The following is a 25,585-nucleotide window of genomic DNA, read 5'->3' as shown; positions in this document are numbered from 1 at the left end:
TTGGGATCATCAGAATTCTCAAGAGTTTAGTTACTCTTTCTTCTGTTAGTTTGCAGAATACAGTTACTTTTCTAAAATCAGAAGAACACATTGTGATATTTGATCGTGAAATTTAGGCTTTAAACGTCACTGAATTAGTGAGAAAAATAGAAAACGCAGCTCTTATCGTGAGTCCGATTTTTCCTCCTCTCATTTGTGATAAAAGTTTTCTTGATGTGTAACAATTAAAAAACTTAACTATTTCATCCTATGTCGTGTTATTACATTATAATATAAAGCAACTAAAAGTGAAAGTACTGTAGGCAAGTAACAGAATACATTTTAATGCAGTGTATTCAGTATTCTGTAACTAAATACAGTCCTCCCAACACTGGAACTAGATACATGTCAATGATTCAATTCAACATCAGCCACAGCAGTTATAATACACTGCAAATTTCACTCCCCAAAATAAATAACCCGAGCAGAGACGACACAACCAGATAATAAATACTCTTTTATTAAATATTGTACAACACCTGTACAATTCAAAAAAACGGTTTATTGAGCACATTATGCACGTGAACATCCAGAATATAGTCGCACACTCCAGCCGTAACAAAGTCGGGACGCCAGGAAAATAAACTAAAAGGCGGAACAGGAAGTAACCAAAATATCAGAGCTTTATGTTAAGGCCAATGAGTCGATTGTCGTCACTGCCACGAAATGTACAATCTGGACTATTTACATGTGTAGGAGTCTAACGCGAGCCCTTTAAGACCAAACATTAAACTGCCATAAACGACAAATTTGAGATGAATAAAAGATTTTGAAAAGTGTTATAGAGGAAATGAAAAACACCTTCAATTTAAGTTTATCAAGAGCAAAAAATGGAGAAAAAGTGACAGGTTTTTGGTGCGAAAATGACCCTTTATTTTACTTTCACGCCGAATAAATGCAGATCTGAAATGCTTTTGATTCTTTTTTTTTTGTTTCATTTCAACTCTCATTTTTGGTTTTTAATATAAACAATATTTCTATTCTTTTTTTGACCATCACCAGTTGCTTCCAGTGTACATTTAGTTTATATTACGGAGCCCAGGTTTAAGCAATGGTTTTTAAATATCTGTAAAGTACCCAACGATGACATTTATTTTGAAAGCGATAAAGTGGAGAGAATGTTCTAAAGCTAATCCATAATACGTCAACAAAACTACCATTCAAAACGCATACAAACACACACTAACGTCGCACTCAGTCGCAGCCCAAATGTTCACAGATATGTTGGTTTGTGCGTCGGGAAAGAGTTCAGCCCGGGTCTTACTGGACTTCACTCTTACTCATTCTGACTCAAAGCTACAGCGCCAGGAGCTTTCACGCGCCACGACTGCTCCACGTCCCAGCGGCGAGGGATAAAGGGGTGTTTTTATGACTTTACTCTATAGAAAAAAGGGTTAGGGTTTGATTTGAACTAAATTATTCTAATTCAAAGATGTTTTTTGTGCGATTTCTTTGCCTTTCAACTGAAGTGGTTCTGTTATTGGCTACAGATGCATACATACCGTGTTTTCCGGACAATAAGTCGCACCTTTTTTCATAGTTTTGGCCGGGGTGAGACTTATACTTATATTTATACTTATAATTATACTTATACTCCAGAGCGACTTATATGTGATATTATTTGTTATTTTCACATTTGCACCGCATTTCATACTCCAGTGTGACCTATATATGCTTTTTTCTTCTCTATTATGCATTTTTTGGCTAGTGCGACTTATAGTCCAGAAAATACGGTATATATTGCCGTACAATAGGATTTGAACCCATCATTTTGCAATCGAACAATGACATTTTTGACTCGCGTTCATTCACCAGTGTCGCTCTCGCATTTTCATATTCGTCAGTATAAACCTTTCCCACGTTGTCCTTCAATCACCAGCTTCTTAATGTGCAAGTTTCCCTTCTTGACATCATTTAACACGAGTAGCTCTGTAGATGCTCCTCCCCTCGCGAGCGTCATCGTCGCCTCCAGCCCCGCCCACAACGCCTTCTCCACGTTTGTGATGACAAGCTTCGAGCGGGACACGGGGCCGGGCTCTTCGAGGTACGAGGAAGTCCTGGTTCCCGTCCAGCGGGAGGTCGGACATCATTTTGTTTTGTCCATTTAAAAAGACTAGTCTGTGTATTCAGCCACGATGGACAGCAGCACGGTGATGTCGTCTGGCTTCCCGCCTACGGACAGAAAAACAAGACGTGTGAAACTAAGGCTCGCGCTGCAGGTGTTGACGACAATTCAGACTTTTCCCCCACAAATCAGGTTTGTTCGTTCACATTGCAAATAAAATGTGACTTAAACCAGTTTTTAGCAGCCGTGAAGTGTCTGACGTGGAGAAGAAAAGGGACAAAACCAGGAGTCGTTCTGTTGTAACATTAGGAAACACCATTCATCAATAAAAGCTCATCGTCATCTTTATCCTTTGTCTTTTAGTTCTAATTCAGTTTAAAACATCAGCGTTTGTTTTTGCACTTTCTAGCTTTGGAGTGGTTTCATCAGTTTAATTCCCATTTATTACCATTAAAAGTCAGTCAGTTTGTAAAATATCAGATTCGAGTCAGATTTCGTGGCTTTGGTCGCTTTAGAAAAAAAATAAATCGGATCCAAGTCACGATTGTCTTAGTTGACCAAACTTTGTATTAGTAGTTTTTGGTGTTTATTTGTAAAAAGGCAGATTAAACTCATGATTCTTAAGTTTACTCTGTCTTTAAACATATATACAGAGTTTCCTAATTGTTTTCCTGCATAAATAAGTGTTATTTTGTGTGCATAAACTCCCATACAGGTGTAGTCTGCAGCTGGGGAACCGGATTGTCAAACTTTTTCAAAGAAGTCAGCATCTAAGGCTTTTGTATACTGTATAACTAGTTCACTAACCCTTCAGCACATTTAAAATACTCGCATGCTTTAATTTATGGCACAATTTTAGAACAGCTGCTTTCAGACGGCAAAGTGAAACTGGGCAGACGGCCCAAAACGCCGCTTTCGGCTCCAGCCTCTGGGTTTTCGAGCGATAAAATACAGCGCGCCGTCTGATTTAGCCACTAAACGTTGCTCTCACAGTCCACACACACACACACATTTGCGTATCGGAGCTTTTACGTTCCCACACATGACACGAACCCAGAGAAGCCGTGAAAGTATCGCACTGGCGCTAATCACACGTCGGAACAGTTTAGTGAACGTTCCTCTCACCTCGTACGTTCAGTCCATTGTCGCAAGCGAACTGAGCGAACGGCGACATGTAGTTGGGATCGTAGGCCAAGTCGTGAGCCTGCTCCGCGATGCTCCGGGCCGTCTGCTGGATGCTCTCGTAGTTTGAGTTCTAGGAGAGTAAAAAAACAGGATTAACAGGAAATAAAAGAGGATTGGCATTGATATCGCAGAACACATCACGAGTGCTGCCCTCACCTTGAGTTTCTTGAGCTCCTGGAGGATCATGTAGTCGGGCATGTTGTCGAAAAGCCCGTCCGTCGCCGTGAGGATGATGTCCCCGAGCTGAACGTCAAACGAGGAGCTGTCTGCTGCGTCGGGGCTGTGGACGACACGATACGTCATTCAAAAGTCCATTTCCTTCCTCATTTCATTATTGGACTTTTGATTTCTCGATGCTAAATTTGAACCATGCAGTGACTCCCAACCTACGCTTTATGATGATCACAAGAACACTTTTATGAACCAGAAACAATTGTATTCATCAAACAGTAATTTAAAGGTTGTTGCAGAACTCGGCGACAAAAAATAATCCCCCTCATATTGACTGGTCTCCATTTTAGATCATAAAGTGACTCGTGTGGTTCTCATGTTTTTCTAATTTATTCTTAGTTTGGCGAGTTAGTCCCTGTGGTAAATATTGATAATATTGATATCATAAGTGAAGCGGTAGTTTGTGAAGAAAAAACTTTTAAATATCAATTACATGAAGTAGAGCCGAGTTCTAAACAGAATCCCTCTGTGATGTCATAAACAAGCGACATTCCACCAAAAATGCTGAAACAATTTACACGCAACTGACGCATTTTTCTGCAACAAAATAAAAGGTGTAATCAGGTAATAATCATGTCAAATCCCAACTATTGTGTAAATCACATGGATTTTGGTCCTTGTTTACATTATGGTTGCTAGGTTTTACTTTTCATTTGCTCAGTATCGATCAGGGCCATTTTACTCACACAAAAGGCCAAATTACTTCCTCCAAAGTCTAAACTCGGCTCCAAACCACAAGTTTTCACAGACAGAGAATTGGGTGCAGATTTCTCAATTAAAAACGGCACACAGAGCACAATATTTTACAAAATTCCAAACGTTACAATGTAAAAAAAGCCATTTAAAGTGAATCAAAATGGGCATTATTTTGTCAAGAATGCTCGCTCAAGTTTGTCCAGTCTGAGCTGCCTCTATAATCTCTGAATTAGCTTCGCCGCTCATTAGTTGGATTAGGATTAGTCAGCCAAGTGGAGATGTCACAATATCAAACGTTTGTGTTACAGTAAAGAAACACTGCACATTTACCGTGACAACAGCCAGTCAATTACAACAACACAGCATTTTCCTTGAGGAGCGTACGACGGGTTTTCACGTTTTTCTAATTATGACTCGATTTGATCAACATCGTTTTACATCAGTCAAGTGCCAGTTTGAGAAGAAAAATAAACATGGAAAATTACAGGAAGTAGAGCCGAGTGCTGAAACCCTCTGTGATGTCATCAAACGCGACATCGAATCAACATTAAAAAAAACAATTCACACACGAAACAGACACATTTTTCTGACATTTAACAAAATAAAGCTGTCATCAGGTATTATTATTTGTCAAATCATAACTATTGTGTAAATGATATGGATTTTGGTCCTTGTTTACATTATGGTTGCTTGGTAACAGTTGTGGAATGACCTCTACCTACGTCACATCTGCCGTTCATGTCCAACCAGGAAGTAAAATTATACATTTCAGCAAAATGGTCAAACTGGAGGTAAAATGGGCAGCATTTTGCTCCTAAATATCACTCATGTCCACTGCGCTTTAGTGAAACGTGCACTTCGACCGGTCAAGTGCACTTTAAACACTTTTACTATAGAAACCGAAGCTCGTATCCGCGTCAGCTCTGAGCATACGACCTCCCGTTGCCCCCGTTCAAAGATAGCTTTAATGACCATTCATAATTCCGCGTATCCACTGTCCCGGGACACTGTGTGCTCCCCGAGTCTGCGCTGGTGCGGCGGCTTTTGGATTAACGCCGTGTTTGATTTGAGTTGTTTATCCGGGCGGGGACGGAGAACAATTAGACTGCACACGGCCCTGTCCCGACGAAATCATTTTAAATTCAATCCGAACCGGGTTACAGGAGCGTAAGGATAGACTCAGACAAACCCTATTGATCAACAAGAGGAAATTACGTGGACACATAGACAAAATAAATAAGTGGTAATAAATGGTTGAAAAAGGAGCGAGATGTTTCCAATAAAGTAAAAGATAAGTATATGCCAAAATAGGATGGATTAAAAGTAAATAAGTCTGAAGCGATTTACAAGATGAGCAATAAATATGAACGATAAAAGCCTCGTTTGACTTGACAATTGTGTTTTAAATCTTCTTCGGCGACGAAAGCTACAGGAGGCGCTTCAGTCCTTAATGAGATCGCAACATTTAGCAGGTTTAAGTTCAAATAAGTTTAGATAAAGTTTACAGTTCAAAGGCAACACAAAGAGTTACTTGAGCTCATCATAATCGTACCGTCGTCCTAAACGGTGGATGCATCTTTGGACAATGTTAACGTTTGCATGTATAATTATACCAACAATTTCTGACTTTCAGGTGGTTTTACAGCATAAGTGTTTTCGCAATCGTAAAATAAAAATACAAAAAATTCAAAATTAAGGAAACATGCTTGATACTCGATACCAATTTTCAACGATTATATATAGATTAAAAAAAAACATCTTTAGAGAAACTCATTTTGCGATTAAAAATGCAGAATACAGTAAAATATAGTTGCCATGTGGTCTTGTACTAGTTCCGATATCATTTATTGTTAGTATTATTCCTGACCACCGAAGCAAGTTACTCGAGAATCAGATACGATACTAAAACTAGTATTGAAACTACAGTATTCATTCAAACAAGTATCGATACTAAAAACAAAACCACAATGTTTGAGAAAGAAAGTACAATCGTCTACTGTTAGAGAATTTGATACATTCCTCAGTATCAAAATAGAGTTTGAAATTTTAGACTTGTGATAAGACTGGCTCCAAGTTTGTGATTCTGATTCTGATCAAGACAAAGAAAGAAAACCTATTCAGGGAAGGTAAAACTTTGACCTTTGTATGTGATTTTTTTTCAATATTGTCAATATTTTCAACTCCGTATCTAGTTTTGATAATAGTTTTATTATTGATTTGAATCTGGGTAGAGATACTTTTGACAACCTTACAACAACATAGATTTATAGTTTAATTGAAATCAGGACGAATCATGTGGTGAGACTCAATATAAGCAGGATAATGAATTAAACTAATCATTTGCAGGTTCTTTTGATATAAGAACACAGACATCCACTGATCCACTGACAATCCAATAAAAAAAGGAAAGAAATGGAAAAATACCATCTATATTTACCCAATAACAGAAACATTTCCTGTTTTCTCTTGTCACAGTGGACACTTCAAAGCAGAAGTCTGGGGTCGGCTGCTTGCCCCAGGAGCACACAGACACTGACCCGGGACAGAGGCGGGAGCAGAGGGTTTGACCCAGCACAGGCTCAGAATCAGTTTATAGCCAATAATGTCAATGAACAAAATTCACACTTTTTGCCAAAATAAGAGCTATTTCTGCAAAAAACTAGAACTAGATCCGTAGGAGTTGTGGTCCTGATGGATAAGAGCTCTTCACAGGTCACAAAAAAAAAAAAAAAAGGTTGACACAAAAAGGAAAAATGGAAATTTCGGAAAAATCCGGATTCAATTTAGAAGAAGAAAAAGAAGAAAAAAAAGAAGACGACGACACAAAGCATACGTCAAGACGATGCGTTCACAGACGCACCGAAGCGTAGGAGAAACTAACGCCTGCAGACAGAACAGTGGAGTTCACAGAGGAGTCACGTCAAGTATTTACAAGTGAAAATATACTTTATGTACTGGTCACAACAGCCGTCACAACAATTACTATGTCCGCTTATCGCTCAATAAATAACATATGGAACTATATTTTTGGTGGTATACTGGTGGTATAGTACTATTACACGATCTGTTAAATAAACCTTTCCTCGTCACTGGAGGGAGTTAGGAAAGGAGATATGATGCTTCCTTTTACACGGCATCCCACAATCCACTGCACCAACAGCCAATTTGAACAATGTACAATCAAGCAGATGAATTTAGAATGATATAAAGCGTTCATATAAAGTGTTTTAGAACCACTTCTGCCTTTGATCTTATTGTTCATGTGTTTTATGCGACTTTCTGCTCATTTGTTTACATTCGGTAGAAGGAAAACTCAAGTCATCCGCTCATTTGCATAAAGATTTGAATATTTGCTCTCGACACTGAGCAGGTTTAGTGCAGCTCTGTCTTTCCCTCACCGTGTTATTCAGGTCTTTTTGTAGTGCGTTTCCTGCTCCTCCTCACACCTCCTCTCTGCTCCTCCTCCTCCTCCTCACACCTCTCTGCTCCTCCTCCTCACACCTCCTCTCACCTCCTCTCTGCTCCTCCTCTCTGCTCCTCCTCCTCCTCCTCCTCACACCTCTCTGCTCCTCCTCACACCTCCTCTCACCTCCTCTCTGCTCCTCCTCCTCCTACCTCTCTGCTCCTCCTCACACTTCCTCCTCCTTACACCTCCTCTGCTCCTCCTCCTCACACCTCCTCTCTGCTTCTCCTCCTCACACCTCCTCTCTGCTTCTCCTCCTCACACCTCCTCTCTGCTGCTCCTCCTCCTCACACCTCTCTGCTGCTCCTCACACCTCTCTGCTGCTCCTCCTACCTCTCTGCTGCTCCTCCTCACACCTCCTCTCTGCTTCTCCTCCTCACACCTCCTCTCTGCTTCTCCTCCTCACACCTCCTCTCTGCTGCTCCTCCTACCTCTCTGCTGCTCCTCCTACCTCTCTGCTGCTCCTCCTACCTCTCTGCTGCTCCTCCTACCTCTCTGCTGCTCCTCCTACCTCTCTGCTGCTCCTCCTACCTCTCTGCTGCTCCTTCTCACACCTCTGCTGCTCCTTCTCACACCTCCTCTGCTCCTCCTCACACCTCCTCTGCTCCTCCTCACACCTCCTCTCTGCTTCTCCTCACACCTCCTCTCTGCTTCTCCTCCTCACACCTCCTCTCTGCTTCTCCTCCTCTCTGCTTCTCCTCCTCACACCTCCTCTCTGCTTCTCCTCCTCACACCTCCTCTCTGCTTCTCCTCCTCACACCTCCTCTCTGCTCCTCCTCCTCACACCTCCTCTCTGCTCCTCCTCCTCCTACCTCCTCCTCCTCACACCTCCTCTCTGCTTCTCCTCACACCTCTCTGCTCCTCCTCCTCACACCTCCTCTGCAACGTGATTATTAATTTGAATGTATGAATTTAAACAAATGAATCAAAGATGCTATAAAATAAAACATTTGGAGTAATAAAGTAGTTTATTTCTGGACTTTAGTGAGTTTTTGTTGTCGTTAAATGTGGGCACAAAAGGTCATGACGTTTAGTCCGTCTTTACAGTCTCGTCTGAATCTGACCCTTGGGAGCACTTGTTGAACTTACATTTTCCAAGGACCAAGAACCATCTACAGCAACAACACTACTTTCCATCTGCCGTCCGCGGGGAGGTCGACAACGCATGTAAAAAACCCCGAATACTCACGAGCTCATTGTCAACACTCATTTCGAATATAAAGTAATACAATACAACTCAAATAAGCCGGGAGCGTCTGTCGTGTGAAGGTCGCAGGTGTTGCTCGGGCAAACATCGCCGTACCTGTCGCTGAGCACCGCCCCCTCGGATCCGGGCGGGACGATGGACAGCTGGAAGGGCGTGTTGAAATAGTGCTGCTGTTCGTCCGAGCGGTGGACCACCTCGCCCCCTCGTACCACCAGGAAACCCGAGTCTCCCAGGTTGGCCGTGTGCAGCGTGTGGCTCCGTCGGTCCAGCACCACAATGCAGGCCGTGCTGCTGCCTGCCGGGACAGAAGACGGAACACAGAAGACGGGGACATATTTAGAGCGGTTAGAAGAGTGTAAACTAAATAAAACATTCTTCATTCTGGACGGGAGGCAAAACAGTGAAGCGGAACATAATGTGATTTCAATGGAGAAACTGGGATTAACCTCAGAATATCACAAAATATGAAAAATCAAGGTATTTTTGGGATGGTTTTCAGACATTTCAGAGTTTGATTGACACTTTGTCCAGTAAAAGTAAAAAAAAAAAATACATAAAATATGCAAATACTTAGAGAAATCAAATGTTGCCATTGTAAATACAGACTGACTGACTGACATTTCTATACTGGAAATTCAAGATCTTAAGCCTTTATAACAAAAAGATAAGCTACAAACATTAGGAGTTTGATCTGATCTGATTAAATAATCCCTGTTTTACTTCATTCTGTTGACTCTTTTACTCTGTAGCATTTTAAAAAGGGTCTATACAGCAGTTGAAATGAAACAAAAAGCATTAGAACGTTACTGGCCTAAAGTGGCAACATTTTACCGTTGAAGATTGGAAAATAAACATGGTGATAAAAAGAATGGTTAGTACACAAAACTAACGATTATTTCTGAGACTTTAAATAACATTTTCAACCAAATGAAGGTGTATTTCTGGTGACCGAAGCCTTTTAAATAGAGAACATTTATGGAGTTTATTCTCTTTTTGACATTTTCAATTAAGAATGCTACCGTCTTTTTTCATATGTGTTTTAGAGTCAGTTTAGTCCAGAAAATGATAAAAAATATGCCAAAATCACAATTAGTCACAATTAATTGTTGCAGCTCTACACAAAACTAAATATGTTAAGGCGTGGAAAATGTCAGCTATTGGACTACCACTCTTTTTATTACCGGTATTATTCTTTTTCTTCTCATTCATCCAAAGAAAAAGAAAGTTAAGGCACACAAGGTCCAAAATAAAAGGTCTGGTTTCTGTTGATGCTCCCTTCATTTATGTATATTTATTGTGTGAAAATTAGCATACTTGCAAAGTAAACCTTGGACGTAAAGGCAAAATGAAGGCATTTGAGGCACTTTTCCTCCATCATTTAAATTAATTGTTATTATCTTCATCATCATCATTAGTTTTCCTTTTTTTGACAAATGCAAAGTGGAGAATAAATGTGTATCTAGGTGATCCCAAGGTTATTTTGTGTTATCACTCTAACCACCCTGTGCAGTGGAGTGTGTCTGGCCTCTCTTTAGACACAGGATATATGAGCTTTGTCTGTACCAGGCTGTTAGCGAACGACCACACCCCGTTAGTGCGAACCTTCTGCTGCTGCGGATGATTTGAAAAACCCAAATATGCTCAGAGGGACCAACCTTGAGGCCGCGGCACGCACTGAATGACTCACTCCTCTCCCCGTTTCTCTCTCCAGATCAACAATTACGCACGGCCGAGTAAAGAACATTGTGAGCCGAGGAGGAGGAGGAGGAGCACAATGAACGGAGTGTTTTAGTGCGGAAAACTACAGCGATTCTCCTCCGAAACGTCTCCACTCAAAGGACGAGATGGGGCAGTCTTTGTCGTTAGGATGTCCCATAAGACAGGGGGAAAGTATGGATGTGAAAGTGAATCAGATCAGGCGGGCCGGGGCGAGGGACATTCCCCAGATTTGTACTGGAAACTGGCTGCTCGGTGACTCACGGTGTAAAAATCCCTGTTCAGCCGCATCGCTAACGCAACGAAACAAACAATACGGGGAATCGAAGCAGCCGCGGCTCATTTTTAAGAACTCAAAATAGACTGGAAGAGGGGGAAAACGTATCATGATTAATTCAGTTTTGGGTGCATGAGACATTCAAGACCTGCTCAGAGAGTTAAAGATTACACAACACAACGTACTATTCACCTTTTCAGCCACAGCATTAGTCACAAGACGACATTATGCATTCTCAGTCAAAATGATTCAGCCGTTAAAGGTGTAATAAATGAATAAATGCAAGTAAGATACGTTGCATGCCATACGTGTACTTAGTGATGTGTAGGGCTGCGATAATTAAGCGACTAAACAATAAAAAGGTAGTTGTATTTTGATCATTCTGACTGTTTTCTGGACTGTACAGACTCTAAAGCACATACAAAAAGACTGCGTTATTATCAGATCAAAATGTACAAAAATATTGAACATTTCTGATGATCAACAATACACTTTGTAAATATTCTCTTTGTAGAAGCGTTCTGTGGAACTTTCAAGCCAATGCAGTAACATCTGGATGGAGACAAGGCAGAACCCCCACCATAAAAGTGAATTAGTGCTTAAAAAGGGTCCTAGGATTGTCAAAAGTGAGATACTAATCGATACTAAGACAAGTAAACAATTTGACGTTCCCTGAATAGTTTTATACTGACCTCAAGCTTTATCAGAACAAGTCCAAGACCAAAAGTACCATAATTTTGAGTAGAAAATAACAGTCTATTGTCTAAAGAAGAGCATTTTAAAACAATCACTGTGGTATCAAAATCGGTATCGAGTGCATTCCCTCGTATTGAACTCATAGCATGATGGGTGAGACCGGTTTACAGTGAAAACATTGACATAAAGGTCTGTTGTGGTGGTTGGTCCTCCTGGTGTCCCGCTCAGACCTTGAGGCCTGGACATCCAGCTGTTCCTGTGACACACACTGTTCCAGTTTATTATTGTCTCTGCCACAGCGGGGCCTTTGTTTTTCACACGCAGCTTGTTCTGAATGGACTGGCTTTAATTACACTGGCCTCTACACTGTCCAATTTAAGGTTCTGATTTAGCGACAAAATCAACTGTTCCATCTTCACATCGGACAGAAGAGAAGATCTAACAGTAACAGTAAGCGACTCGCAAAAGCTGAAATTCTTCTCATTTCTTCCGATTACGTCGAAACATACCAACACTGTAGTTAAATCCTTCACAAACATGTGTTAGCAGTTCACATTTACTCTTCACTTAAATATTAACACTACTGTACGGTTTTAAAATGTGCTTTGTGAATCTTCTGTGAACAATAAAAACAAAACAAATCCAAAATACATACTTTTCCACGATAGGTTGGGTTCACATTGTAGAATTTAGTGATTGTAGGAGATTTACTGTTTATATAAAGAAATATCCAAAATAAAAATCAAGAAATGTTGAACTGAATCCTTATTTGTTTGAGATGGACTCCACAAACCTCTTATGCTTTTAAGTCATTTAAACTGACAACAATCTCGCCTCTGGAGTTGAATAACGGCGCCACTTGTGAACAAATCATTTGTTGTGTTTGTGCCGACAGAGAAGACGGTGAACTTTGTGCCGGATTTGGTTTCATGTGAAAAGACACAGTAATTGCAGCGATACGACCCAGAAACCAGGTCAACAAATATGCAATCTGATGGCAAATTCTACTGTAGAATTGAATGAACGTTGTCAAAATGCACCGGAGATTTGGGACAAAGCCTATTGGAAAACATGCCGTGCACATCAAAAAAGGCACTTTTAAAAAACAAGGACAAAATGGGTCAATTATTATGCTCTACTTCTTTTTTTCCCTTTTTGACACCACTCCCTTATTTTCTACTTTTATGACGTTCTTTCTGGTCCGGCTTGTTTTTTGTATGTGTTTTTGTGAGTGTGCTTTTTTCTGTTGTCGTCGTGTGTTTGCCCTGTTATTTTTGTTGTTCAATGTTCTAATAAAAAATAAAATGGCAATAAACATTTGATGCACTACATATGATGCACGGACTGACCCAGCAGCGGCACTTTGTTCTGCAGCAGCTCGTAGTAGCCGCTGGTGAGCACGCCCACTGGGTTACTGGGCATGAAGCGTCCCTCCTTCACCAGGCGCTCGCACGTCTTCATCAGGGTCCCGGAGAACTGAGACGGGTCCACGCCATAGTCGCGCCAACCCCCCACGCCGTCGGCAACACCTGCGAAACACAAAACGCCAGAATGTCAGGCACTTTTGTCAGGTTTACATCAACCGGTCACGATAATCACTACATCATTCAGTTCGTGGCAGATGGAATAATACTTTGGAGCTCAATATTTACATGTGGACATTTTTTTTTGCACTCGCAGGGAACGTTTTACATGCATCCAACTAATTTTACATGCACATCTGAGCTGCATAGGGGTGAATTATTAACATATCTATGACTCAATAATTGTACGAAAATCAAATCGACAATAAAACATTTGAGAATAGTCATTGTTATCTGGACTATACACACTATAAAACGGAAACAAAGCACCTTTTATAACAAAGACAGTGGCCTTATTAAATCAAAATGTACAAAAAGAATAAACAATTGTGTATGTTCAAAGATTATATCGTTTTTAATTCCTGCATTTATCAGGACACAATGCTTATGCATAATAATAATATCAATAATAATAATAATATTTCATTTCCTTATCTTTGCCTGCAAATAGAGGAAAAAACATGCCCTTAAATACATGAATTTATCAGTGGTATTTGGGCTTTTATTTGATCCCAATAATTGTCTATGTCAGAGCGGTCCAAACTATGGCCTGGGGGGCAAATGCGGCCCTTAGATCCATTTTTGTTGACCCTAGAGTTTCCTGGTGAATTGGCTTGAATGATGAAAATGAATTCTTGTTATGCAAATATTTAAATTCAAAACAAAATCATCATAACCAAAGTATTCCAGGCATTATGAAAGGTACAGAGCTGCAGTCAAACAAATGTCAATGTGATATTTTGAACCCAGTCTGAGGCGTGCGTGAGTGTGTATAATATATACAAACATATACTAATACAGACATAAACACATATATTAAATGTGTATATACAGACAGTTTATCCGTTTGGCCACTGGTTGAGGCAGTTGTACATAGTTGTCTTGTACAGAGTGTTGGTCATTATTTAGTTTGTGGTCACTGGATCAAGGCAGCTCCAAATTCTTCCAAGAAAGGAAACTATGGTCTTGTTTCTTCTGTGACAAAAGCGTTGACCGTACAAGGCTCCCTCTGCAGCTCTAATCAGTCAGAGGCCAATAACATGTAAACAGTGCCAAGGAAACGGGATTCACACCTGAGAAGCAAGGCCATTTCTAAAAAGGGTTCATACTATAGTTTACGTTTTTGCAACAGTTAAAAAAAGTCACTAAATTGAGAGCGTGTTTAAAAGCTAAATCCAAAACCCCAGATGGGCATGTGTCGGTTCATTACTGGATTTCATGAGTAATAGTGGTATTTGGAAATCTGTGAAATAATTCAATAAAAACATCACCTTCAATCTTTTACAAAGGGAAGTTTTGTCTTGCAAATGTGGTTGCACAACATGGATCCAAACCCCTTTATTAGAACAAGTAGGGACAATTGGACAGGACCATCCATTCTCTGTAATGGACCATTTTAAACAGTTACGCTAATGAGAATAAAAGAATAACACAACTTTAAAATGTCGAAGAGTTTTGAAAGCATTGATTGCATAGAAGAGGCGTTTCAGGGGCCCATTAGCAGACATCACTCAAGCCAGTCTGACAGTCTGGTTATCATAGAACAAACTTTTGAGAGCAAATGACCCTCCAGACTGCCCATTGACCTTCCATTTACGTCACGGCCAAAGTGTGTATGCAATGTTTATTTACTCAAAAAGATAAAACATGTGCTAATATGAAGGTGAACAATACAAACAATTAAACGATGTAAAGAGGTACTTAATTTGAACCACTCCGACAATAACACAGAGCATGGAGCCGCAAGATCGCAATTAGCAAAAAGACTGTGACATAACGTTACGGACCTGCTTCGCTTTTCGTTTCTTTTGACCTTCCAAACGTACAATTCTTCCAAGTTTGTCACCAAATTGACGTTCGTACTTTCGACAATCGATTCAATTAAAAATACTGCATTTTGCTTCGATTACAATTCATCATATTGTGACCCGAATAATCACAATTGTCGATTAACCCGAATCCAACACTATTAAAAACACAAATCGCACAAATAAAATAAAAATCGCAATTTGATCGAATCGCTCAGCGCGGATCTGAGCGTGTAATCTCACGTTTCTCTCGATGCCGCTCGATGATGAGGTAACAACAATCGTACACAAATCTACCAAAACCGTCACATGCCGCTTTACGAAACGATCGGACTCAACTGTGAATAGATTATTAAAAATAAAGATGAAATAAAAAAACACTCACCCAAAACATCCGCGGTCCTGTGCCGGGCGACGAAGCACGCGTCGTCTCCATAGCACATGCCCTTTTTGAGGATGCCTTTGCGAAAGTCTTTGCCGAAGCCGCAGGTCGCCGTCACCAGGCTGTAGTCTCGGCTGTCCGTCTGAGAAAGTCCGCCGATGACCGCTCTGGCAACGAGTCGACCGTACGAAAGCACCGACAACATCACCTACGAACCCGGACACCCAAATCCCAAGTCTCCGCGACAGAGCAGGCGCCGTGTCCTCGCGTTTTCAGACTTATCGCTCCGCCGTGTGCTCCTCGGGAAACAAAGCGGGCTGCACGGAAGAAGAAGGGGGGAAAAACACAAGTTCGTGGGGTCCTTCTTCACTGAAAGTTCCCAGAAAGTAATCGTCTCATCCGGTGCACATCGTCGTCGTCGTCGTGGGTCGGTTCTGGTTCCTCTCGGTCATGGTGCCGGGTTGTGTCAAAGATCAGTCCCGCCGCTACATGTCGAGGATTGTGAAGCGGACAGACGCGCAACGTGACGCACACGCAGAACGTGTCTTGTGACTGTTGTGACGTCACGCTTGATTACGCAAGTCGGGTTTTTCAAAACAAGGGCATGACCGGACAGATTGTGTTTTATTTTGTAAGGTTTCCGGTAGATTCCGCGCTAATGATAAAGAGGCGATAATCTGCCACCTACTGTTCCGGGTTTTTAGTTTCATTCTATATCAAATAAAGCAAAAACATTTCTGCTTTTATGTTTCAAAAAGTGCTTGAAAAAGCCAGTAAAAAAGAAAATATGATTCCAATGTTTCAATGAATACACACGGCATAAAACTTTTTTTTTTGCAACGTATTCCCGCACATGCAAAATGAATACTGCATAATGTATTCAAATTCTGTTGAGAAGTGATGCATTGGAGGAATGGAGTCAAGAACCACCACAGCAAAGTTTTTTAGAACATAATGTATTGTACTTATTGCAGATTTAAAAGCATAAAACATCAAACAAAATTAATTTCAAATACAAGTTCCCCCCTAAAATACACTCAGTTTATTAGAAAGATTTCAACGATATAAGAGTGTCATTTATTAGTTTAATTTAGCACAAGACGTGTTTAAAAATGTGATGTTGTGGGGTGCTGATGTGCTGACACCAACTAACTGAAAATCAAATTATTAAGTAGGTGTTTGTGACTTTCCCATTAATTATCACTGGCGAGTGTGGAAAAAAGATGATAAATAATTAAATCAATTTGAAACATTGTGCACAGCTTTTAACAAGGCATTCCTGTGCATCATCGTAGCCGTGTGTTGACGTTTTCCTGATTGAACAGTCGTATGTGGCGAAGACTAGCTGCAAATGGAGTAAAACACCTGAGGTTATCATGGTGACTTATCGGTTTACCCCCGTGAACAAAACAACTAAAACATTTGCTCTCATCAAAGTAGGAGTGAATATGTTTTCAGTATTGGCAGCACGAAGGATGCGGGACCCTTCAAATGCAGAAGACAAGCAGGAGTGCAGAGCGGGACCCCAGGGCCCCATCATTTCTTGGCCTGTTTTGTGACCATGTTGCGAGGAGGAGTCACTGGGCGGCTGCCGTTTGGCTTCTTCTTCTCAGCTGGTTTCAGAATCTAGACAAGGAAATACAGGTTATAAGATAAGATAATCCTTTATTAGTGTCCCCTTTCATTTTCTAATTAATTCACACAAAAAAACTGACATTTGGCCAGTCAAAAGTAACTTAAATGCAAGCAAATATTGACATTAGAGTTCCCTTTGTTTCATAGACATAACCAATAAGAAGTTGAGGCATTTCTGAAGCAAGTGATGGACAAATACTGTCTTCCAGCCTCAAAACTGTACTTGAGCTTCACAAAAAGTATACTTTATAGTGAATTATAAGAATAATTACTGTATATGGTCAACATTTCTGTAAATTATTGTCCAGTAAAGCCTCTGAGTTAACTCGTATGATGCCCAGTGGTTTTCATTTGCCAAAACCTTATATTCTATTGTATATTGTGTGTTTGATTCAGAGTTCTACGCCCTGTTTCCCTCCAGCTGTGTAAAATGTCAAAGCCTGACCTGAAAAGAGCACATGAGTGTGTCATCCACGCTCATCATGGCACCTGCGTTGTCAAACTCCCCACAGTAGTTTGGAGCAGAGAATAAAGTCACGAGTTGTCTCTTTGCAAAAAACTCGTATCCATCTTCGACGACCTGCGGAAAGACAAACAATGAACGGGTTCTGCAGAAAGAGACGAGCGCCTGCAGCTGCAACAGGGACACACTTTTAATGACTTTAATTTGTCTAAAGGCTACAAATGTTTACTTTAAGACTAATGGACTAAAACCATAATATTTAAGTACAACATAGCTACATAATAATATATGATAAAAATATATATACAATCACCCCATTTTCCCCCAGAATAATTTAGATTTATTGTCTGTTGCTGTTGGAATGAAACGGCAATAATAATAATAATAATAATAATAATAATAATAATAATAATAATAATAATAATAATAATAATAATAATAATAATAATAATAATAATAATAATAATAATAATAATAATAATAATAATAATAATAATAATAATAATAATAATAATGCAAAAACCTTTGCTGGTTCAGTCCAAGTTTAAAGCTGGTTCAGTCAAAGTTTAAGCTGGCTTAGTCCAGCTCTAGACCCGGTTTAGTCGTACTTTAGATACCACAGTTAAACAGTTACAGGGTTTGGCAGAGCAGGCCCAGGTTTAGTCTTGACTTCTCTAATCCTGCTTTAGCCTGTCATGGTGGTATTCCGTAACCCAACTATTTTCTGCTGTGGTGCTACTAGGTGTACAAGTAACATATAGTACAGTAAGTACTCAGTGCTTTACCTGGTGGGCGCGACAGATCAGATCCAGGTCGTGTTTGTGCAGGAACTTGGCCACCACCTCAGAGCCAAAGGTGAAGGAGACGCCCCGGTCGTTCTCTCCCCAGCCCAGGACATCCTTATCCGGATCGGACCAGAGCAGGTCGCACAGCAGCCCCTGATCCGGGACGTCAGTGGGCCGCATGATCCGGCGAATCTGCTCCATGGACTGAAGGTCGGGGGACAGTCCTGCACCAGACAAACAGACACATAGGTCAGGACATGGCACAGACGTCACCGTTAAAAAGAGAACAAATCAAAAAAGCAGTTGTCCAGTATTAATTATGGTTGCATTTAAACTTGGAGACCTTTTAACGAGAGAGAAAGAAGATAAAGAGACACAAGGTTTGTTTACGCAAAATGTTCTCGTGCTTTTTGGCAGGAGTGGCAGATTTTGTGGAGGATTGAAAACAGGTCAAACATTTGCTCTGTATTTATTGTACCCGAATTGGACCGTCTTTGCCAAATGAAATAACAGCACTTTGTCTGCATAACGGGTTCCTGTGCTTTATTTAGCCTTGTCCAACAGATTGTTTTAGAAATGTCTTGTTTGCTATAAACACTACACATTTTCTCTTGACGGTCTCTGAAGAGAAGAGATATCTGTGAAAGCGTCGGGAGGCAGGACCAGCGCAGCCCAGAGCTGTAATATTACCACTCGACCACAAGGCTTCGTACGCGAGTCTGACAGACAAAACATTGTGGCATGCAAAAAAAATGGGCGTAGTTCTTGCGGTGTCTCGTGTAGAGACGAGACACAACACAGAACACAAAGCCCCACGTGCACGACAGGGCCAAACCTCAACCACAGCTGCGTTTTGTGAACAGTATTACTTTGAACCAGGTTGAACTCAATTCTGTTGTATGTTGGCATTTTGTTGGAGTTTGGACAATGTCACGGATAAAAATGATCAGATTTAACACGAGTTCCTTTAGATGTAATGCAGCGCTCACCTCCGTGGCAGCAGAAAATCTTTTCATCCACAATTGCGGCAATCGGGAGGCAGTTAAAACAATCTGTGAAAGTCTTCCAGAGTTTGATGTTGTACCTTCTTTTACCTGAAACAAGAAGTGAGACATGTTTATAATAAAGCTGAGCAAAAATAGAATGCAAAGATAACAAACAAATATGAATGTTAAGTTTAAAGGACTGTGTTGTGGCCTGGAGAAAACAAATACCAGCTTCAGAGTGGCCCTTTGCTCTTGTTCTTGCTTGTCTGTTACATCATTTGACAAGAGCAAACTTACCCTGAATCACATGAATTCCTGCATTGACGTGCCAAAAACATTACAAATGCCACTTATCAAACTGCATCCAAACAGACTGTAGATATGCAAATGAAGCGCGAGAGTCCCAAAGTCAGTTCAGGACAGTGGAGCCTCAGAGCTGTGCGACCGGAGCATTCACCCCCAGGGTTTGTTTCAACATTTTAAATCCTGGCTCAGACTAAGAACATTTGCAAAAACAATCTCTAAGTCGCTGCATGTGCTTCTACTAAGTCATTCAATTATAACATCAACAAAGATAAAAATGTTCTCGGATTTATACCCATTTTATTTATGATTTTGTCTTTTTAACTAGACACAATTTCAGATTTAACTACAAGCTAATTCAAATAATGTCTAGTCTTCACAGAGCACTTATAACAGTAGTTTAACTTTCTCAATTCAATCACGTATTTATGCTTTTGTGTATAGTGAATAAATAATAATAATAATCACTTTTACAGCATGTTTCTGTGTGCCTTTGTCAAGCTTTGAGGATTAAAAAGACAAAATGGGTGTATTTAGGGTCGACCGGCTGATCCACAGAGAGTGTAGAAACAGAGGTGAGAAAAGGAAAGGCGTCTCAAGAGTCAGTGCCTGAACTACTTCTTACACTCATCATAAAAGCCGTATATTCTGTTGATGGAGGCGCACTCGTGGTTCCCGCGCAGCAGGAAGAAGTTCTCGGGGTACTTGATCTTGTAGGCGAGCAGGAGGCAGATGGTCTCCAGAGACTGCTTCCCTCTGTCCACGTAGTCGCCCAGAAACAGGTAGTTACTCTCCGGAGGGAAGCCGCCGTATTCAAACAGCCTCAGCAGGTCGTAGTACTGGCCGTGGATGTCCCCTGACAAGACATTTACAATACTCAAATACAAGGATTTAAGACAAGAATATGTTAGTATAATATCATATAACACAAACGTTGGGAGACACAATTCCCATAAGACGGTATGAGTCCACGAAAACGAGGTAAGACAAGATTTTGACATAATTCTAAATAAATCATCAATTATTTATTTTATTAATTTATATTTTTGCAGTCATTGTAGAAGTAGCACTCCGACTTTAGTCTCTCGAGGTCTTGTCCCATCCCTATAATATCATCAGAAGCTCTTGTACTGTAGACCTGGACGCAGGGTCTGTTCGGCTCCAGCCAATCGATGCTAGCTGTGTTAGCGGCTAATGTGGAGCGGATTTCCATCTCTAGAAATCCGAGTGCACATTTGAGAAAGTGTTTTGACACAGCTCTCTTCTCGTTTTCCTTCTGATCAAGAGGATTTTTCAGTTTCTTGGCAAAGCGAGCGCCTCTCAGACTAAGTGACCTAAATCAGTGCAGAGCAACAATACAAAGACATTCATTGATGTTTTGTATTCAATTATTACAATCCTATTCTTTGGTGTGTAGCAGTAATGCCCTTTCACAACTGGACAACTAATAACACATTAGAAACTCAACTAGGGATGTAATAGTAACCAATGTATTACCAAAAAATATGTATGTTGTGTGATCTGAATACATGCTATATATGATACACACTTTGCCTTTACAGTTCTTATATTGATAGCACTGTGAGTAATAATCCTGCTTGTTTGGCTCAGACTGGACTCACCACAGATCTTGAGCGGTGCCTCCAGCTCCAGGAGAATGGGCTGACTGAGGAAGATCTCCCGGGACTTCAGACACAAGCCACGGATCTCGCTCTCCTGAAGCTGCACGTTCTTCCCGGGTTTGGACCCTCTCACTGGAAACACAGTCACGTTAAACACGTTCATAAAAACATCGAGAGAAGAGCCCACTATTCTAGCCTTGCAATTGGAATTGATCAGATTTTTGTCGCGGTCGATAGCTGATAAGTTTGTTGTAATGAACATATTTATACACTTTGTAATAATGTTTGTAATCCTGACCAAGACGCAATAAAAGCTAATCAAATCTATTGGGATTATTCAAATGTACAGTTACATTGTCAGTGGAATAAAGCCATTTCAATATTTATACATCAATTTTTTACCACTTGTTCCCGGGGTTAGGGGGTGACTGGAGCCTTTCCCCCGGGCCAGGGACCAGCTCGTCCCATTTCAGTATAATTAAGAATATATCAAACTTCAAAATATGTTATTGTGACAGGCCTAAACAGATATTTGTTTTTGTAAGTCATTCCCAGTTTTCCTTCAGGGCATTATCTTCAGTTCAAATGGAAAAAGCGATGAACGAAAACTGGAGGTAAAAACGACAGAACCATTCTGCTCAACTGTTTGTAACTGTTTGTAAATACATATTAAATTCAGGAACAAGGGCAAAAGAGACGTGGAGCATAATGTGATTTCAATGGAGAAACTGGGATTGTTAACCTCAGAATGTAACAAAATATGAACAATCAAACAAAAACCACAGATACATGTGTGTGACATCAGAGCCTAGTTTAAATGCATGTTTAACTGTATTTTCTATTATTTTTTGGAATTCATTGAAGATTATAAAATACACTTTTCATGTTATTCTTTCTGTGGAGCACAAACAATATTTTGAGTCTAGAAAACAGTACTTTGCAGTCCTTTGTAAAAGACAAACAAACACCTAACAGATTTCTACTCTTGAAACAAATGACACAAAATTCTTAGTAATAAGATCTGTCAGTTAATGATTAAAAAGAGTTATGATCTACTTCATATATTTGCATCTTCTGTTCAGAATGCACATTGTACACAACTCCAGCAGCATAAACATTTGAAAGATTGAAATATGAAAAGAAACTAAAGAGTCCTGTCTTTGTAGAGGTTTAAACATTAGTATTTATTCTTAGACATTTTCAACACAAACAATGCTACTTTATAAATACTACTTCCTTTATGTGGCCTTAGTTGCAGAGGACAGATCATTGCGCCTCAACTAAAACGTTCAATTGCGATATATTTTGCAATCTTATCCGCGATTAAATGCTTCTGGTTGATCAAACGGTAAACTGCAAATGGATGCCACGCCAATGAGAGGAATTTGACTAACGGTTTGCACATTTAGAAGCAGAGTTATGCAGCTGTAGTCGGAGCTCTGTCCCAGACCAGAGACAGAAGGTAAACAGATGCGCCTTGTCGCACTTTGACGTGTGCGTGCGATTCACAGAGGTTATATTTACGCACTTTCACACGAAACACCGTCTTTAAATTACAATCATATCTGTTGAAATCATACATATAGACGTCATTATAATCCATATGTTGTATAAATGCCTTTTGGCGTTTAAAGCTACAAACGTTTGCGTTAGCCGAAGCTAGCTAGCTCACCCTCAATGTTCCGCTGCTTAGTATAATATTTACATGTGCATTTCACCAACATCTTACCTTCTAAAAGGCGCTGTATGATACTGTCTATGTTGAGCTTGTCGACATCCGCCATTGCAGAGGTGTTATAAAAAAAATATTCAGTCAAAAATGTAGGTTTTGGCGTTGACACAGTTGTGAAAGCTACTCTACTTTAGCATTAGCCGCTAACGTTAGCTCCGCTGTGGGTGATTGTAAAGATGTGACCCTGTTTCCTGTGAGTTTGGCCTTATCCTGATGTCCTTTGTGCCATTGGAAATACAAAAAGTCTGGATGAAAATGGAGATATTGCCGCAGAAAGGGCCTAAATCTACACTCCGGTCGCAGCGGTGGTGTTAGCCTGCGATCGTGCCCCTGTTTTTCTGCCGCACCTCGTTCTATAAACAGCGGCTTCAGGAGTGGACAGAGGCGCGCCCTCGTGTGGACGAGCTGGGAACGACAAGTGCTGCGGGAAATAACAAAAACACATGTTCCGTTTCGAGCTGGAAATATAAAGCTTACGACTTTATGACGTAACAAAGTGGTCCCGGGATATTGTGTTGATGAAAGGGCGAGGAAGAAGAATAATGTCTAAAGAATAAAGTAGGATTAAAGTCTGGCGGTAATGTAACACTTGGATACCAACCGCCATAAAACAACAACAACAACAACAACAACAACAACAACAACAACAACAACAAAATAAAGTCTAAAGAAAAAAAGTCTAAAGTCTAAGGAGTACAACTGTCTGTGGGCAAAAAATAAAGTCTAAAGAATAAAGTCTGGCGTTAATGTACACCACTTTTTGAATCTAACTTTTGAACTTGCTCTGCTACTGTTGTTGTTTTTGTTGTGTTGCAACTGAGAAGGTGCATTTACGGCCACCTACTGTAGTTGTACCGCTTCTGTATTTGTACATTTTAAAGTATAAAGTCTAAAGAATAAAGACGTACAACTACTGTAGATGGCGGTAATGTAACACTTGGATACCATAAAACACCAAAGAAGAAGAGTCAGCACCGCGCAGAAAGCAGTCAGTGTGTGACGGCCGTGGACTCGCAGTGGTAAAAGTGATACACAGTGACGAGAAGTAACGTGAGTGCGACTTCTTCTGGAAACGCTGTATTTACCACAGTGAAGTATCAATTCTGCACTGTCCCAGGGGCTGAGGGGGGTGGATACTTTCTCCCAAGAGGGCGCAGACAAAGTTTGACGAGCTTTGATCAACATATAAAAAAGTAAAGAAACATTGAGATATTGACTGAATAAAGGGAAGCAACATGCAAACAATAGAAATATCCCTAAAGTTGAAGTCCGGTGTATTTATCCATTTTCAGATGTAGTTATTGGAATTAGAAGTTTTAGAATGTCAATTATAATGTCGGTCCAGTCCTTGTCGTTGGTTGTGGTCTTTGCTTTGTCCCTGAAGCCAGAAAAACTTTCAAGGGGTATCCATTTACTGTGTCCATGGATGGAGTTTTGAGGCCCAAAAACATAGAAAGTCTACGGGCACAAAATATTTAAAAAGAAAAATAAATAAAGAACGTGGTTCATTTTTCCAACAGAATTATTAAATGTGATTTTTGTGGTTCTCCAGAGCTTTACACAGACTTTCCCATTTTTGTCAGTCAAAACAAAATTATCCTCTCTTTCCCATTTATTTTTAATATAATTAGAGTGTCCAAATTTAGACATTTATATAGTTTTGATATTATTCCAGAGAAATTCTTCAATAGTTATCAAATATCTGTCCAAATTTTACTTTTAGTTTGAAAAGTAAACACATTGTTACAACCCGGCTGTGCTAGGGAAGGGAGTGACAAAAAAACAAGGTGGAAAATGGTCAAATAAAGTTGTAATGTTTAATAAAGAGGTATATAAAACGTAAACAAACAGAAACACCTACATAAGAAAACAAAATGACAAAATAATTGTCCCTAAAATGTACACCAAAAAGTCACACAGACATACCAAAACATTGGCCCATAAACAGAATCGAAGAGACAACTTAAAAAGAGACACATAACACAAATAAATACTAATCATCAAGTACCTAGTTGATGTTTCAGGTTCAGTTTCGATGATGTTTTTTGACTGATGTGATTGTTTAAAAAAGAAGGACGTGGAGTATTGAACCACTAAAACAGACGTGCCAGAAATATACAATCCGTGCTTTCACTCATGAAGCAAACGCACACAAAACTCAGACAAAACTTGCTTCAAATGTTGGAATATTATGTACAATCCACACTCAATTTGAAAGTGAAATGAGTGCAATCCTCCTCGGTTGTGTCGCGCCGCACCTGCTGTCATAATAACTCTGTATTTATTTGGTTTAACGATCGAGAATGAGCAGAGCACGTCAATAAGCCATCAGTGAGCCATCTGTCCTGTTGATAAGTGAGAGTTGATGGTTTTGTGCCGATCGACATGTCGTTCATTGATTCCTTATCATTGGTTTTGAGCCAGATGCATCATTCATCAGCACATTTATGACACTGGACTGGAGCTGCCTTTTGTAATATGTTTTGTGAAGAAGAGGTTTAAGTTCAAGCTGAAAAATAAAGATGTATTTGTGTTTGATTTATGTCTAATCATAAATAAGACTGTTTTTGATTTAGAACAAAACCATGCAGAGGTGGTAGAGAGGCCAAAAATGGTAAAGTTACTTCAAAATAATATTACAAAAGTAGTAGAAATGAGTCAAGAGTACTTTCAGAGCTGTCAGGACGTAACATTTGATTAATAATTTGATG

The 25,585-nt window shown here is 40.1% G+C and overlaps 2 protein-coding genes across 2 annotated transcripts; both read right to left on the bottom strand.

Moving 5' to 3' along the window:
* Positions 1 to 483: 483 nt before the first annotated feature.
* On the bottom strand, positions 484 to 15,850 carry LOC140346973 (protein phosphatase PTC7 homolog). The gene is made up of 6 exons (XM_072433268.1): positions 15,352 to 15,850; positions 12,925 to 13,104; positions 8,983 to 9,181; positions 3,446 to 3,569; positions 3,230 to 3,359; positions 484 to 2,211 (listed from the first exon to the last, which is right to left on the bottom strand). The coding sequence occupies exons 1-6, from the start codon at positions 15,551 to 15,553 to the stop codon at positions 2,153 to 2,155; spliced, it is 894 nt and encodes a 297-aa protein (XP_072289369.1). The 5' UTR covers positions 15,554 to 15,850; the 3' UTR covers positions 484 to 2,152.
* A 517-nt stretch (positions 15,851 to 16,367) lies between these two features.
* Positions 16,368 to 23,260, bottom strand: ppp1cc (protein phosphatase 1, catalytic subunit, gamma isozyme). The gene is made up of 7 exons (XM_072432454.1): positions 22,872 to 23,260; positions 21,143 to 21,274; positions 20,146 to 20,376; positions 19,221 to 19,325; positions 18,232 to 18,455; positions 17,429 to 17,563; positions 16,368 to 16,974 (listed from the first exon to the last, which is right to left on the bottom strand). The coding sequence occupies exons 1-7, from the start codon at positions 22,924 to 22,926 to the stop codon at positions 16,885 to 16,887; spliced, it is 972 nt and encodes a 323-aa protein (XP_072288555.1). The 5' UTR covers positions 22,927 to 23,260; the 3' UTR covers positions 16,368 to 16,884.
* Positions 23,261 to 25,585: the final 2,325 nt, after the last annotated feature.

Source organism: Eucyclogobius newberryi, unplaced genomic scaffold (assembly GCF_026437365.1).
Source record: "Eucyclogobius newberryi isolate DKJ021-1_F unplaced genomic scaffold, fEucNew1.0.hap1 SCAF_6, whole genome shotgun sequence".
NCBI lineage: Eukaryota > Metazoa > Chordata > Actinopteri > Gobiiformes > Gobiidae > Eucyclogobius > Eucyclogobius newberryi.
This window is presented reverse-complemented; position numbering and strand designations above follow the sequence as displayed.

What these genes read in the sequence shown, in the direction of transcription:
- LOC140346973 (XM_072433268.1), bottom strand. Translation starts at nt 15,553, where the DNA reads ATGTTGTCGGTGCTTTCGTACGGTCGACTCGTTGCCAGAGCGGTCATC. An exon ending in GGGGCGGTGCTCAGCGACAG is followed by an intron (nt 3,570 to 8,982) that starts GTACGGCGATGT and finishes TGTCGTCCACAG; the next exon opens with CCCCGACGCAGCAGACAGCT. An exon ending in CAATGGACTGAACGTACGAG is followed by an intron (nt 2,212 to 3,229) that starts GTGAGAGGAACG and finishes TTCTGTCCGTAG; the next exon opens with GCGGGAAGCCAGACGACATC.
- ppp1cc (XM_072432454.1), bottom strand. Translation starts at nt 22,926, where the DNA reads ATGGCGGATGTCGACAAGCTCAACATAGACAGTATCATACAGCGCCTT. An exon ending in ATACGGCTTTTATGATGAGT is followed by an intron (nt 19,326 to 20,145) that starts GTAAGAAGTAGT and finishes TTCTTGTTTCAG; the next exon opens with GTAAAAGAAGGTACAACATC. An exon ending in CACTCATGTGCTCTTTTCAG is followed by an intron (nt 16,975 to 17,428) that starts GTCAGGCTTTGA and finishes TTCCTTGTCTAG; the next exon opens with ATTCTGAAACCAGCTGAGAA.